The 17,761-nt window shown below is 36.9% G+C and overlaps 1 protein-coding gene across 1 annotated transcript; it reads left to right on the top strand.

The window, feature by feature from the left end:
* Window positions 1-5,021: 5,021 nt before the first annotated feature.
* LOC126828927 (uncharacterized) lies at window positions 5,022-16,690 on the top strand. Its single transcript, XM_050558979.2, has 13 exons — window positions 5,022-5,208; window positions 5,881-6,032; window positions 6,645-6,734; window positions 7,647-7,806; window positions 8,614-8,653; window positions 9,003-9,161; window positions 9,371-9,423; window positions 9,826-9,954; window positions 10,740-10,911; window positions 12,888-12,992; window positions 13,219-13,431; window positions 13,669-13,870; window positions 16,646-16,690. The coding sequence occupies exons 1-13, from the start codon at window positions 5,027-5,029 to the stop codon at window positions 16,678-16,680; spliced, it is 1,692 nt and encodes a 563-aa protein (XP_050414936.2). The 5' UTR covers window positions 5,022-5,026; the 3' UTR covers window positions 16,681-16,690.
* The last annotated feature ends 1,071 nt before the right edge of the window (window positions 16,691-17,761 follow it).

The following is a 17,761-nucleotide window of genomic DNA, read 5'->3' as shown; positions in this document are numbered from 1 at the left end:
ACTGGGTAAGTCATCATTTCATACGTTTTAATATTTCTCTAGTCTGGGTTTCTGTTGTTTTTTATATATATATTTTGTGTGGAGGAGGGGGGGGGGGTTCATGTTATATTTTTCTAGTCTGTTTATTTCATGATGTTTGAATTTTCCGGTGTTTGTTTTAAATGTTTGGGATCAAGGGGGTGGGTCGGCTTCTGTATAAACCCATAAAACCCCTGAGTATCTAGAACATTTTACCCAATTTTTGAGCACTTTAAAAGGCATCGTGCTTTTCCAGTGTAAGTCACGAATAATATCGTCTAAATGCATTGGTAAGGTCGCGTTTAAAGTCAGCCGATGTAAGCCGTCTTTATAGCAGAAGATCTGAAGATATGTTATATTTTATGTAGTGTAGAAAATCAGGAACATAATTAATTAGATTGGTCTTACAATGAAAGCGTAATATACATGTATTATGAAGCCCATGTTAAAAGTATGTATATGACAATTGAAAATGGAATAGGGTTTCGATCGTAGGATATATTTTTTAGGTGAAATACTTCACTATCGCCGCAGTTATGTAAGCTGTGAAAGGGATTTAAATAAAAGTCCACTTTTCTTGCCATAGTCTTATTTCGGAATCAGTATATACAGAGGCGTATCCGTGAAATATATATTGGGGGGGGGGGCGCAAATGAAATAATGTAAAATTATGGGTTAAACTAAAACATCACACCAATACAATGTTTATCATGTTTAAGTCAGGGGGTGCCGTATTCATATTTTTTTCATGACTTTTACATATTGAATGTTGTGAACAACAAGACAAAGAAAAGAGAGTTTAGTAGGGGAATTTTTATGAGGAGGATCCAAATGAAACAAAAAGTGATCACATAACATTAGTTTATGAGGATGCATATTTGACAATCACCTTGTTAACTACAATACTATATACATATACACATTTACAAGAAAGTTGTATAGATATTTAAAGTATTTTGTACATTTTGTGTATTATAAATGGATTTCAAAAAGTAAACACAAGTGGTTGTGTTTTAATTTGTACATTGTTTTATACAGATAGAATCTTAACAAATCCTAATAATTGTTGTAAATAAATGGGGGGTCGCCCGCCCCCCCCCCCCATTTATGACGCCCATGAGTATATATATATGTGTTTTAAAATAACCAATGATAGTCACTTAACAATGTGACACACATGCCAAACAAAACACATAACCACGAGGTTTTTTTTCTAAACAATATTTTATTGAATATTAGGATTAGGAAACAGGCAAAGCCTATATAATCCCTTTCCCCACGAGTTACTCAGAAAAAGTCGAAAAATGAAATGAAATGGCGTTTAACGTTCTTCTTTGGTGCACACCATGCCGTCGATTCTAGGTATTTGGAGTAGATATTTTGTTCACCACTGATAAGCACCAACAAAAGGCCCACAAAAGAGAATAAAATTAATGACCTGCGGTGTATATTGAAATAACAATGTGACTAGTTGCAATACAATTATATTTCTCGGTCTTGCCTGTATTGATCATGACGCCCGGGCTCCTTTACTATTCGCCACACAGACTTAATGTTATGCGAAATCATCCTCTAAAGAGCACTTCGGAGAAGCTTCCACGGCATTCTTAGCAACAACCTAGAAAGTACTTTGAAAAAAGGGAAATATAACTTGCAGACAGCAATAATTGCATTAATAATTGCCCGGTTTAATCGTTGACACTGATGTATAATAATTATCCCCTGAATACTAATAAAGACGAATAAACTGTTGAAATAATCCATGTACCTTGAACATTACCGCAACAACATAAAATCATATAATATTCTACTTTCAGAAAATGCTGTCGCAGGAGGAAGCCATCACTTTTCTAACGGATATACTCCAATTAAATAATGTTAACGACCTACTAGACTCCTCTGATAATCTTGATGTCATAAATACTATTATGGAGTCGTACAGAGAGAAAGAACCATTTCAGAATATTACCTTGCTAGCAACAGATCCAGCAGACAGACATCGGCCTACGTGGAATGAAATAAAACAAGAGATGTTTCTCGGAAAAGGAGGGCTGTGTTATTCGCATCATATTTTTCTTTTCGCTTTATTTAAGGCTTTAAATTTTGATGTCTCCATGGCCCGTTCGAGCGTTTGGCCACTTAACTCTAATAATCATTTGGTTATCTTTGTGAAGAATGTTGAACAAAATGGCGACCTTTTTCTGCTCGAGGCTGCCTGTGCTAACCCCACTTTTAAAATTATTTCTTTAGACTTTGAAGAAGAATCGCCGGTATTTTTCGAATCCTTCTTGGAGTATAAATTTGTCAAACGTGATGGTCAAGTTCTACGGATGCATAGAAAAGGGGATATCAGACCACCATCAGATGAGGATCCCGCTGTATTTGAAGGAGAATGGCGAAGATTTTACGATTTTGATCTTCAAGAGGTTGAAAATGTACACGATTTTGATGTAGTTTTTGAAGATGTTTACACAAACCCAGAATCAACACCTTTCCATCGCAGTTTACTTTTCGTTTCATTTCAAGATCAGAAAACCCAAATATTGGCCAACAATAAATCTCTGATTGAAAACAATCAACATCAACTTGAAACAAATCATTTCAAGTCCGATGAGGAACTCATAAAATGTCTTAATTCATTAACAGACGCCTTCGATGAATCATCTGTTAGGAAAGCTCTTGATAATTGGCGCAAATCGAAACCTACTACATAATAAGACAGATACAATTATTCTTGATGATATGGTTCGTCGTATTCAGTAACCTCTCGGGATCGTACAATAAAAAAAACAGCTAAAATTTTTAATGAAATAGAAAGCTCACATCATGTTGTACCAGATCTATGTCCACACAGCTAACATGTTAGGTTCTACTTTATATAATTATCTTTTTTATTATGTGCTTTCTATTCCAAACCCTTAACTGTATTTTACTTTCCAAAAATAAAATATTTCAAGACAGACAGATTTCATAATTTCTATATGCCCACATAAACAGGTGGTGAATATTCTGTCCATTCGTGGGTCCGTCTAACAACATTTCTACAATCTGCTCGCCAAGAGTTTCTGCAAATTTTGGGGGATTTTTCGAATATCACAAATGTAAATAACATTGATGCGAAATATTATCTGATTTTTTTTTAACTGTAACCTTAATTAAACTTGTTTACTGTAGTGTGAACCGATCCGTGTGTACACTCTTTGTCATTTATGCAAATTCTGTGAGTACAATTGTCCTTATGGGCCAACAATAGGCCCAAATCACATGCTAGTCTCGAAATTATTATTTTTTGGCTGAATTGACGTTACAGTCCTTGTCAAGACCCCGATTGCTGCGATATCGCGTGATCTAAAAGTAGTATAATCTCCCTCACCCTAAAGTCCCCAAGTCAACCTCCGCGATATCACGATTTTAATCGATATTAAAATAGGTAATTTAATATTTTGTATACATAGTAATTGGTAAAAAATGATAATTTATCTGTAGAATACACACCAAGTCGATATAAGTATATTGCAGGAAGAAATAGTCGCATAAATGATTTTACAATCTAGTTGTTGAGCTTGTTTTGCCCGTCGCCTTTCGAAGCAAGCTGGGGGACTTTTAACATAGGTTCGTTCATCTGTCTGTCAACAAGAATGTCAAACATTGGTGTATATATATACGTTCATTAGGTGAATGCTATGATGAGTTCCACGATTAAGCAATGCCACTAGTCCAGAATTTGGGAGGCCATAACTCAGCTTCTGATTGGGGGGATACTGTTCAACATGGTGTGGAGGTTCATTATGTGAATGTCATGAATGAGTTCAGGGATGGGGATTTTCTTAGGCCATGCAACTGTTCGTCTCGTTGTTCCGCAGTCACACCTTTGGAACAAAATAACAACTGTTTCTAATTAAAGTTGAATGTTCAAACTTGGTGAAGGTATTAGATATGGGAGGATTTCCCGTTTAGGCTAAGCAGAGAGATAAGCAATGTGAGTGGCCGAGACTTTCGATCATAATAAATCTGCTTCTAATTGAGGTGAAGTAATGAAACTTTGTGTATAGTTTCATTACACAAATACCTTGACTGGTTAGATTAGCCAGGAGGATAAACATTTTGATTTCTAGATGATTTATAAAAAAACATAAAAATACAAGAACGTTAGCAATGGCATCTATTTATTTAGGGATTGCGGTGAAGGACATCAGCCGCACTGTTGAATTGTATTGCTTCACTGGAAGAAAATACAGTACATTATACAATTCATTAGCCTTTCTCGCAGTATAAGTATATAAAAGATTTTAATGAGAATCTGACATAGAGTTAGATGGCATTAATTTCAAGCATTACCACCAATTGTTTCAGAGATTTTTGATTGCATTCAGAAAGTACAACAATGTGTATGAGAAGGTAATAAATTAATTTATGGACAGTGTCTTGAATTATTACCCTTCATGCCGTTTAATACAGGTAGTTATAACTGTGTACAATTCACTATTTAAAAGTCCAGCCCTAAATCGACGTTGAATTTAATTATCCATAAAAAAAAAACAACATTTAAGCCATTCACGTAAGTACGTTAGTGCAACCAAACTTTATAAACTATTAACGTGGCAATTGAAACTAATTCACAGGTAGATAAAATAGTCTTAAAGTCTTAAAGGAAATTGTCATAATATTAACCCGTTTTATGATTTTCATTCTTACTATAGTCGATGGTTATTTTCCTGAAAGATTTCTTACTATGTAGGGTCTAATTGTTTCCGTATCTCGGTAGTATTTAAGCATAATTTTGAGTAGAATCATACAACCTCTATTATCCAATTATTATCTGATTATTACTTTCATTGTGCTATGGCACCTGACATCAAGTGAAATATCTCAAGGTTACCAAATATTGCAATATGTCCCTTTAAGAGTTTTGTTATACCCTTATCTTATCACAGCCTTACTACCCGAGTAGCTATCACAAGACAGTCCGTGTATTTAAACATACAGTTGTTAGACAAGACTGATCTTTATGGTTCCAAGGCTGTTCTTAATTCTTGGGCTAGCCCTCAGGGTATCATCAGAATTTTTCAAAAATCCTAATTTTGAAATCAACCATTTCTCCGAGAATGATGGTTGGTACTGTCGTGGTTGCCATGTTGAATTATCATCCCAAAGAATGGAAGGACAGCACAGTGCTAAGATAACTAAAAGGTATGGTTTTGTTGAGTTTAACCAATGTTCAAAATACTGAGACTTAAATTAAAACTTTCTTGACATTTAAAATGTCGATTTACCATCTTCAAAAGCAAAGCTGTGATTGTGAATGAGTAAAGAAACAGGTCGTCGGTAGACGTTCCGAAACTGGCAAAATAAACCAGCTTATCTACACTAAATGTCAGGTGGTAAAATATCGGAGTAAATTAGGTAGGACAACATTTTATGTTTATTTTAAATAGTAATATTCGTAGTTACCCGTATTTGTTGTTTTCGCGACTAATACTGGGTACATGATACGTTGATCCCAAGTTGACTGTAACAGGTCCGTATCCTGGCCCCGATAATTCTCAAGTAGTTGTTTCTCTGCACGGTTTTGTTGAAGACCTCTTCACAGAAAAGTCACTATGTACTAAAATTTCTGGTCCACCTTTAAACGAGACTACCTCACTTCGGTGTGCTAATTGTATATAAGATGTCAACAAACGATTCAAGTCACATATTTCAGTTTTCAGAATAAAAAGGACCCATCAACAAAATCTTTACTATGGACAAGAAAATTAATAGCCGATAGAAGGGTTCGGGTTAGGGCGAATTACGAGAACCGCCCAATTTTGAGTAATGGTTAAGCGGATTGTAATAGTATAATACATTTTGTGCTTTGTTCAGAACTGATGGCAGTTGGTCGGGCATAGCCCAGAATGTAAAGGTACCAGCCCATGCCAAGCTACTGTTGAAGATGAAAATAAGGCTGTTGAATAATTCACCTGGTAAAATTTATCATAAAGTAATGGTGGAGATGTACACTGAAGATAGTCATGGTAATAATATACCTGTAAAATATATAATGTGTCAGTTTCCTTCTTAACAAGAATATCAGGGGTATCTATCTATAGCATGTTTTAACCGTCTTTTTTGCGACCAATAACTTATCCAAAGTGCTACTCATCTAGTTGTTCTTGGGGCCACGCTCTTCGGAAACAGCCCAAGGCTCCGGCAATTCAAGAACGATGGACATAGCAGTTGGCATACTAGTTCCTTGGACAATTGTGCATCGATTGACGGATTTGGATATGATTACCCCCATTCCAATGATTCCTTGACCATAGTGTAAGCCCCTTTTCGTTAATACTGCACTACAATGTCCCAAGCGTTTATTGACAATATTGAAGTAGGTGGTCTCTATTGTTCATGGGCAATATTATGAAAGTAGAATGGCTCAGTTGTTGATAGCCAATACCGAAGTAGAATGTCCCAAGCTTTTATTGACAATACTGAAGTAGCTGGTCTCAATTGTTCATTGGCAATACTATAAAAGTAGAATGTCTCAGTTGTTTATAGCCAATACTGAATTAGAATGTCTAGAGCTTATATTAAGACTACAAACTAGAATATCCCCTCTGTACTAAACTGTTTGGTTTTCTATTTTGTAGGTCACAAATACTATACAATATCCGAAGTCAACCACATGCAAAGTAACACTGAATGGCAGGAATTGGGTGCTGCTTTTAACGGACCCGGTTGTAAGAAAATATCGGTTTTCATTATTTGTATCTATAGAGTTTTTTTAAATAGGGAAATACACCATTGTTTCTTTAAAGATACATAATGGAAGATTAGATAAAGAACTGGCATTTCTCACTATAATAGTTAAAGAGAGAGAGAAAAAATGGGGTTTAACTCCACTCGACACAGACTAGGTCATTTCGGGACTAACATATGGTTTAATTTTATTTCAATAATTCGCTTGCGCGTAGGAGAACCCGGAGAAAACCCACGAGGTTGGACAGGCAACCCTTCTCCTTGTCACGTACAACCGGGGAGTTGAAACCACGCCAGTTGACTCAATGACAGGCCTCGTGATACAGCGCGCGCGTGCTAACCATTCGGCCATCCACCCCCCACCCCCATAATAGTTTTAAAAAAAGGATGATGTAAAGGGAATATGCTGAAAATTTCAGTCAAATTGCTTCACTGTAAGCCGAGAAAACTTTATTTTAAAACCAGTGTAGCCCCGATTGTCATTGTTACCGCTATCAGGATAGTTAACAAAGTTTCGATTATCATCAAGGGACGTTGAACAGCAGATCAGATTCAAATTCAATGAACACGGCATCGAGGGCTAATTATGGTCTTTTCGTGTTAATAAAAGTCTTAACTTATAATTTATATAACATTTCAGGCCTAACTAAAGCCCTGCAATAAGCAGATTTACCTTTTGCATAATGCATGTTTAAGGTGTGATGTCAGATATACATGAACGTGGCTTTCCCGGGCGGTCTGGGGGAGGATTATGCGCAACTTTGTGCCTCTCGAAACAGTTAATTCCTTCTAGCAAATCAAATGCCACTGCATGTAAGGCTAATCCTTTTGGTCTATCAAACACCTATACAACTAGAAACACATATTGCATCTCAACATTGAAAATCTTTCAGATGTCCACTTATTCCGCCTGTATATTCTGATACCAGAAAAGGAAGTAGACTATTTAATAGATGAAGCATCTTTAACAGAAATTCCCGCGCTGTCTAGCAACTGGAGAGCAGAAGCCGATTTAAGAATAGACCAAATCAGAAAGGCTGATATTCATATAAGGTAGATATTTATATCTAAATACACCCCTCCCTTCCCTTTTCGTGTTTTTTTTTCTGGTTTTATGATTTACAACATTTTGTAGTGTTTATTTTTGCAACATTATGATTTTATCTAGAAATGATGAAAAGGGTTTGGATTTAAATTTTCTGCTAGGCTTGTGCAACCAATAATGACATTTCCCCCATTAAAAATATCCTGAAAAAAATATCTCCACAACCATTATATAAATTGATTTCACATCGCTTAGTATAACCCATTACCACATCCATTAAAATCTTGATCAAGTAACTATATGGTATGTCGGAATCTTTGCTGATGTATAAATTAAACCCAACGCACGTTTACTGGACATTACATTAAAACTTTATTAGTAATTTTACTTTAGGTTCAGTAACAGATTTATCAACCCTGTATTGAATTTAATTATTTCCTGTGTGGATACTGCTATTGATAACAGGAAGAATTACCAAATGAAAAATCTTGTGAACGCAATGCATCGGGGCACATCGAAGTATTTACTGCAGAATTGCCTTAAAGTCATGGTTCGTCATTTTTGGGGAAAATATTGAATGTTCACGATTGTAATCAGATTGAGTATTTATGGTGACTTCCTTTGAACATATTTCGTTTTCGGGGGATTCGAATGTTGACATACTTTCAATTTATCATTTCAATTCAGGAACCAGTTTTGGGCTGACATTTCTTTTGGGGGTCCAATTTTTTTCAATATTGTAACAGGGTTCGCTAAGCTTCGTTTATTGTTCAATGGAGAATACGAATAAGCCCAAAGGTGTATTTCTGTTTCAGCCTTGCTGCAGGAGTAAGCGGGAGTGGGTACTCTGTAGAGGTAAAACTACTTTATATTAAACAAAATTGATAAATATATAACACAAAAAACCATACTGGATATATCATTACCTCGAATTTATTCATCCAGCCGATCTTGCTGTATATTTACTGTGTTTCAAGTGTTTTTTCACAGACGCCCATTAATACCTCCCAGAATTCCATGCACACTTCGTGTAAAACTCGAGAAAATGAACCATTTCTTAATCTAATCTCTTAACACAAAGATAAATATGTGTGCTTCAAAACAAAAAAAAATTTGAATGGGGTCCGTGTTTAAATCAGAATGGAATAGCCTTTACCTATTAGAATATAAAGATGCCATAAGCCTTGATATATCTTGTTTTCAGATTCAACAATTACGATCTGAATTTGCCTTTGGTTGTATGGTAAAGACTTGGATGTGGGGACATGATGATCAGAAAGTCTATAGAGATTATTTCTATAATAATTTTGAGTGGACTGTTCCAGAAGGTGGACTTAAATGGCCCCATATAGAACCACATCGGGTATGCAATAACAAAATATTAGAATCAAAAAATGATCTAATTTACACGATTAAATTTATTTTCGAAATCTTAGACGGACGTTGGATTGTTTACTGATTGTGTTTATGTTATTAGCTTGGCCTTAAACGGTCCATTCTTGAACACAAAATGAGTAATAATTTACCAGAGATCTACACGTCAAATATACTAAAGTAGTATTTATCATACAGGGCCATGAAGATTTTTCAGCGCTGACTGCATTAGACGATATGAGAAAACATGGGTAAGCTTTCCTACGTATGACAGCTAACAAATTATCATCTTCTTGTTTCTTATAATAACTATCTATGCCCGACAGCAAGAATGCAAGCCGGGTGCAGAGAACGGTTGGTGGCGAGCGGTAACAGGTGCTGGGGGAAGACGTAGGCGATCGGGTTCGACTTGGCCCAGAACCCCATCTAATTCCATATACCTCGATATACTGCCGAAAGGGCCTGTCAAAAGCATGAAACCGGAAAGGCACGGGCCCTACACCATATTGTGTTGAGGGCAAGAACCAACAAGGGTTGAAGTATAAAAAAAAAATTTAGTAGCGCGTATTTTGATTAAATAGGTCCGATTTTTTTGTGTGTTTGGTTAAAGGGCATTCTTATATTATTACAATTTTTGCTTGGTTTTTATACAGGATCAAGGTTCGTGGACATAATTTGTTTTGGTCGAATGTTCCAGATTGGATAAAGTCTTTATCTGGAAATGACCTGAAGACTGCCATGTACAACCACTTAAAGAGTACCGTATCTCACACCAAAGGGAAGTAAGTTGGCACATAACAAATTCCAAAAGGACATGTCACGAATTTCAAATGAAAATTTCTCACACATTCTTAGAAAATGTCAAGAAAATATACTATTGTTTATTTCAGAATTGAGACATGTTGAAATCTTACTGCATCCAAATCTGTACTATCGCTTTAATTTGTTTATCTAGTGGCTGTAGTGAACGGGTCAGGATATACATTTTTTTTCCTAATGACCTAATACAACATCAATCACAAAGACAACCCTAACTGCCATATATACTTAAATATGAATATTTTTGTTCATTTCACGAGACTAATTTCCGGGTTATTCTCGTATCCTATTTATATGAGTTTATAGCTTTGTCGGATACCGCACACGGGGGTGGGGGACATAGTATTCGTTTTTATACCATGAACTGAGTACAGTTCTCTATTTAGGAAGGCCACTTGATTTTGCCTTTTCTTTTAGGGAATCGAGACGTTCATATAGCTACATCGAGGCCTTAATTACATATAATCCCTCATGTTTAACAATGACAATCAAGAAATATGACGTGTGTATAGGAAAAGACAACTTTATTGCAATGCGTAGAATTCCTTTCTTCTCTGGAAACGAATTCCAAGTAAAGTCAAATTATTAATCCAAGTGATTTCAATTTTGCATATGATAATCCAAATGAATCACCATCAGTTAATTCTCAATTCTCAAAGTAGAAAGTATTCAATTTTTTTTAATTTTCTAAGATTCATGGGGTTATCTGATACAATGTTCTGTTTCTTTACTATTGAATTTAATACAGAGTTGAACACTGGGATGTTTATAATGAAGTACTTCATGATGATTATTTCGCCGATAAGCTTCACGACCCTAATATCACGGCATGGATGTTCAACGAAGTTCATAAACTAGATCCACATGTAAAACTATTTCTCAACGAATGGGGCGTAATAAATACAGCACATTCTACAATAGTAAGTAAAATATTTCTAATATCATAACATTTTGGACTTAGAAATGCGTTTTCTTACTTAGAAATGCGTTTTCTTTTTCAATGCTGTGCCAGAGTTATTTCAAACCTTTCTCCTGCATGAAAATTACCAGGCAGTACTCAAATAGTCTTACCAAAACTATAATACATAGAAAAGTTTATATACTATTCAAAAAAAGTAGGGGATATTTGATTTTGGGGGCATAATACTAAAATATGCAAATGACTACGAAAAAAGTCACTATAGAACCTAACAGAAGAAACATTTCCAGTTACATGTGACGCCCAAACGCACCAATAGCTACCGCATGGAATGCAGGTGATGCTTGGGATCATCATGGGGGTCCAACCCAAGATTTGCACGACTCTGACTTTGAATGTTACAGTCATTGTGGCATTGAATTCCAGGGTGGAAACATCAGTTTAATTGTTTTAGTGACCAGAAAACAAATTTTGATATGCGTCGGCTTACCCAAAATGAAAGGTTACGTGCCCTTGGCATGCTACAGATCGGCACAACACAGGCGGTTGTGGCGCGGACGATGAATGTTTCTCAGTCTGTCATAAGCAGGCTATGGTCCAGATACCGTGATACACAATCTGTACAGGACAGACCACGCTCAGGTCGACCAAGGGCGACAACTCAAGCCCAGGATCGATTTATCCGTACCTTGGCCTTGAGAAATCGTGTCATCACAGCAAATCAGATCAGCGCTCGTCTTCAAACAGACACTGGTGTGAGAGTGAGTGGCCAGACGATTCGGAATCGACTGCATAGGGGTCACCTTCGCGCCCGACGTCCTCGCGTGATCCCTTGTTTGAGAGATCATCACATTCAGGCAAGACGTCGTTGGTGTAGGGATCGTCAACACTGGGATAATCGACGCTGGAGCAATGTGATGTTTTCAGATGAGTCAAGGTTCACTGTTGATTTTTTGGACAGACGTAGGAGGGTGTGGCGTCGTCGAAACGAGCGCTTCCAAGACGTTAACGTTATCAGACATGAACGATTTGGGGGTGGTTCTGTTATGGTGTGGGGAGGCATCCCTGTTGCTGGAAGAACGGCTTTACATGTTGTTGCAGGGCGTGTTACAGGCCAGTACTACCGGGACAACATCTTGGCAGTCCATGTTGTGCCGTTCGCACGACGTCATGGCCGCCGTTTCATCTTCCAGGATGACAACGCAAGATGTCACAGGGCCAGGATCGTTACAGGTTACCTCCAACAACAGAACATCACCACATTACCTTGGCCAGCACTGAGTCCCGACCTCTCCCCCATCGAGCATGTCTGGGACATGCTTGGACAGAGGTTACGTCAACGTCAACAACGTCCTGCCAATGTCCAAGAACTTGCTGCTGCGTTGCAACAGGAATGGGACAATCTGGACCAAAATGACCTTAGACGTCTCATTAGGTGTATGCCACGTCGGATCAATGCTTGTTTGGCAAACAGAGGAGGATTTACCCGTTACTGACTTGGTTGTGATGCTGTGGTAACTTTGCTGTTTGACCCCGGGTATCATTTTACCCTTATAATGGTCAGTCTGTGCCTTACTTAGTCTAACGATCATTTGGAATAAATCGATGAATGTGAACTTCATTTCATTTTGTCATTTGTTTCTTCGTCAGTTTCATTAGGTGACTTTAATAACACTTAAAAATCAAATATCCCCTACTTTTTTTGAATAGTATATTTTGAAATGCCATGCAACAAGTGTTCGGTGTTGGGCTATTTTTCATAACTTGAACTCGATTAAAATATATTATGTCAACCATACTATAATTAGTCGCCTGTCTATTGTTATTAGAGTCATATGAGGTGACGTCAGTCATACTTTACAGAGCTAAAAGAAGGCTTTCGCATTATCGCTGTGAAACAGACCGTTGTCGTATTATATATAATCTACATGTTTCTCTTACAGTCGTGATAACCTTTAATCCTTTGTTTTATAATAGGCCTATTACAATCGAGCTAAATTCTTAAAGGATGCTGGGGTACCTATAAAGGGAATGGGATTACAGAGTCATCTCGGGAGCAGTGTTGATATACAGTTAATGCAGGTTTGTGTTTTAGACCACTATGGCCCTCCTAACGGTCCACTATTACGTCAGATATTCTGGCGAGGAATTCCCGTGTTACTTGATCAAAATACGACAATTATATTCAATCCTTACCAGCAGCAGTAAACGTGGTAGCGGGTCCATTGAAAATAAATTTGGAAAAATATAGGTTGTAAAAGTAATTGTAGTTCCAAATGACACGTGTACACTTTTATATTTATTTTAGGCAAGAGTTAATCAACTGGCTCGAGTTGGATTACCACTCTGGGTCACTGAACTACGATGGGAAAACACCAATAACCACCAAAAAGCTATGGATATGGCTGATACATTAAGGATGTATTTCTCTCACCCAGCAATTCACGGCATTTTACTTTGGGGATTCAGTCCTCATATGAATAAACCAAAAGGTGTCCTTGCTGAAGGTACCAACTTAACAGTAAGTCCAGGATTCGGCTTAAACAAAAATATAATAATAGAAAGTGGAAGTAGAATAAGGTTTTTACTTACAGACAATTTTAAACTCTTCAAAATGACAATGAAAACGGGACAGAACAATGATCAAAATAACGTTAAATGATTAATTTCGACATGGCCGTTCACCAAAACACTAGAAAATAATCGTAAATACCATACAACAAGTATATAAATACGTACAATGCCAATTTCCTTTCAGCCAAATGAAGCCGGTAAAATGTGGACCAAACTATGGAAACAAGATTGGAGAACCCATGAAACTCACACTTTGTATAATGGTTTGAAAGTTCGTGGATTTAAAGGGGATTATTCTTTGAAAATAAAACATGGCTCTACTGTTATTCACGAGAAGACCTTTACACTGGGAAGTCATGGGCAGAATTTGAGAGTCGACGGAGTTGGTAAGTATACTAATACAATTTTATACTAATACAAAAACATATTCAAACTAATTTATCTATCAAACGTTTGCTTCAAATCACTCTCAAATCTTTTTAATTGAAAAAAAGACTACCTCATGCCGTAGAAATGTATTTTCAGCAGACTTGTTTGTCATGTAACTGATTGAGTGGCGGGGGTCCATTCTTGGATTATCTTCTGCCAATCGCTTTTTAAGTCGGTTTAATCGCAGAGTCTGTTGTACTTTTAAACCCCTCACTGTTCCCACAATGGCTACCCATTCGATCAAGAAATAACAAGCGATCCCTAAGTCAAACTGGAAGACAATAAGCCGTCGGATTTGCCAGTTAGTGATACCCTAACATTTTTGCGCAGTGCTTGCCCCATTGGTGTTTTTCAGAGAATCCAGAATTTTTCTTGTAAGATTGGGCGTCTCTACTTTCCATTTATACCAAATTTGCCACACTTTTATTGGAAATATCTACCCTATAAATACTTTCGTGAGAATGTATCTTTAAGTTCCAACATTAACCCGAATACAATTTGGTTATCTACGCGAATAGTATATTATGATCTGGAAAGAGTAAGCATGGCCTGTCCCGTGCTGCAAGAATTCAACACAAATCGGCCTACATCATGTTCGTCTTGTTAAGACCTGAGGCATGTTTCACAAAAACTTAAGCTAAAATCACTAAAACAGATTTTAAAGATGCATTGTTCAAACCCTAAACCTGTCTAATCAACTCTCTAGAACTTTGGTTTTGATTTTCAACGGATTTAAATATGATTGGCAGTTAATGATTTGATTTAAAATGTATATTATCGTAACAACGGAAGCAATGACAATCGAGGCTGTTCTGCAAACGACGATAAGTCTGTCTAGAATAAGGTAATTTGACTAAAATATTTACATAATTATTCCCTTTGCATTATCTATATTTTACCTATTATAGCGTTAACTGTCAGCTCTTGATTTAAAGGTCACCGGAAAAGGTTCATAATTTTTTTAAATAAAGAAAGTAATTATGTTAACATATCCTTTTCATAAGTATAACACGAACCCTAATGTCAATATTACCTGCAACAGGTAAATTTCAACATTAGTAATTTCCGCCATTCTTCGTGGGTAGTCGTTGAGTCAACTGGCGTGGTTTCGATTCCCCGGATGTACATGACAAGGAGTAGGGTCGCCTATATAACCTCGTGGGTTTTCCCCGGGTCCTCCGGTTTCCTTCCACTGCTAAGGACCCGTCAGCGCAATTTTATTGAAATAAAATTGAACCATATATTAGTCCCGAACTGACCTAATTTGTGTCGAGTGGGCGTTAAACTCTCTCTCTCTTTCTCTCTCTCGCTCTCTCCATCTCTCTCCCTCGCTCTCTCCAATCTTACATAATATATCTTTAACTAAAATAAGATTTTAAATTTTATGCATTTCACGAAGATCGATTGTAACTTAAAATGGAATTTTAATAAGTTGTAGTTAAAGTGCTAGCACCTGCGCATTGCCGGTTTTCGTCAGCAGATATTGGGGTGTAAACACGTACGCTTCGGAACTGAAAACTGTTGACGGGTTGAAATGCAATGAAAAGAAATTGGGTTTAACGTCCTACTGTTCTGTCCCCACTGGGCTAATGAAGAACTAACGGTTACATTATCAATGGGGAATGTCGCAAACGTTGTATGAGAAATCCTGAAGTGAATTCTTAGACTATCGATGGATGGGGAAAAACGATGTTGATGGTACGACCTCTCAAGTGCATGTCACATGCTTTATTCAGGACTACATAAATATTGCATGCTTGTATTCATACGCCTATAAGCAGTCTTTCTTCACAGTTGAAGGTGGTGGGGGGGGGGGTCTAACAGGGCGAGTTTCATGCGTTGTAGCAATGTTTACACATGGCCAGAGATGAAGTAAATTATTGGGTTGAGTTTGTTGTGTTTTATTCGGTTGGAAATATATCGATTGGTTGGCCTTGACCTTGCCGCTTTCGTGACCTTGGTATTTGATTTACTCGCTGGCTTCAATAATGGTAATAATGCTTATATCGATGGACTAAATTGCTTGAATTTCATAGTTTTTTTTATGTATTTTGGATAACAGAAACTTTTGAGAATTGTCAATTACAAACATATAATATTTGTGGGTGTGTTTCGGGATTTTATAAAAACAGAAATAGCCCCTATATTCCCTTGTTTTTATTCCTTCTATACTTAAATTAAACATGGTAATGCACGAACCTTTTCTAATTTCTTTTCGTTTACTCTTATCTAGTGACAGTCGGTTCTTTTTATAATTTGTCAGATATCCCCTCACAGTCTCACATAACAACTTTGGTCTTCGAAGGAATTATCAGTGAGCAGAAATTCGTCCGTGTATCTGTAATCGCTCGTTATGTCAGTCAGTTATAGAGAAGGATAACTCGTGTTTTCCTTTTGCTTTCGTCACTTCCGTCTCTTCAAATCTTCGTTACGCATCTATCGTAGCAATGCTATCTGTGATCAAATTATTTTTGGAAAGCATTTAACCAGTTCTATCAGATATGTGATAATGGCTAACACCAATATTGTTCTTTATGTTATGATGAAATTTTAGTTTAAGACGATTATAAGCAGATTTAAGTTTCTGTGAAACAGGGCCCTGGCCCCTCCCCAAGAGCCTGGATATTGCCCGGGTAATCCGGGGTTTCCCACTTCTAAAGACACTTGAATGTTGACTGTAAAAAATTTTACACGTATTTTATTCAAATATTAATTGTTATTTCTACTTGCAGGTTCAAAACCGTCTCATTCAACTTTGATTGGTTAATAAAATGGACTTTCTAGTATTGAAGTTTTGTTTTATTTTATTGCGTTGTATGCACAGCCACTTAGGACAGTTATTACCGATCAGCCATTTGGAAGTTTGGTACAGCACTGTCGTTCATAAGTTACTGTGTTCTATATAAATTGTAACGAGACCACCAACTAACTGCCGTGAGAATGTACTTTGAATTACGTCACACAATATGTAGGCCTATACAAGGAATATTTCCTGTCCGTTTTCATTGGACACAGAATCACGCCTATCTGTTTTCGGGGGGGGGGGCGATTGTAAGGTCTAGTATTGAGTCAAGTGACAAGGCGTAGGGTCGCCTGTCCAACCTCGTGGGTCCTCCGGTTTCCTCCCACTGCTAAGGACCCGTCAGCGCAAGCGAATTATTGAAATAAAATTGAACCATATGTTAGTCCCGAGATGACCTAGTTGGTGTTGATTTGTGAAGCCACTAAAAAGACATGCAATACGCATATTTAGCTCTTACATAATGCATCTTTAATAGAATTACACATTTGTACATTGGAACATTTGAAATCAATACAGAGTTAAACACTGGGATGTCTATAGTGAAGTACATCACAACGATTTTTTCGCTAATAAACTCCACGATCGTAATATCATTGCATAGATGTTCAACGAAGTTCATAAACTAGATCCAAATGTAACACTCTTTCTCAACGAATGGGGGGTGGTCGATTCAGAACACTTTACAACAGTAAGTTGTGAATGACGTATATCAAATATTTTGTTTTTGTTTCAACTGGCATACCGCTTCCTTTTTGCCAAATTTCCAAGTCGACCGAATACCAAGAATACCACAAATTCGCCGTTTTGATCGAGATTGAAATGTATTCCTGATTTATTTTACATTTTGTTTCGTTTCATTAAATCAGAACGTACATTTCTGTATCGGTGTCTAGTTTCCCCCATTGCTAAAGACCCCAGCGTGCAAGCGAATTATTGAAAAATAAAATTGAACCATATATTAGTCCCGAAATTATCTAGTTTGTGTCGAATGGACGTTAAATCTTTATTCCCACCATATATGCCACTGAAATCGATGGTATCATAA

Source organism: Patella vulgata, chromosome 1, assembly GCF_932274485.2.
Source record: "Patella vulgata chromosome 1, xgPatVulg1.2, whole genome shotgun sequence".
NCBI classification, from domain to species: Eukaryota; Metazoa; Mollusca; class Gastropoda; family Patellidae; genus Patella; species Patella vulgata.
This window is presented reverse-complemented; position numbering and strand designations above follow the sequence as displayed.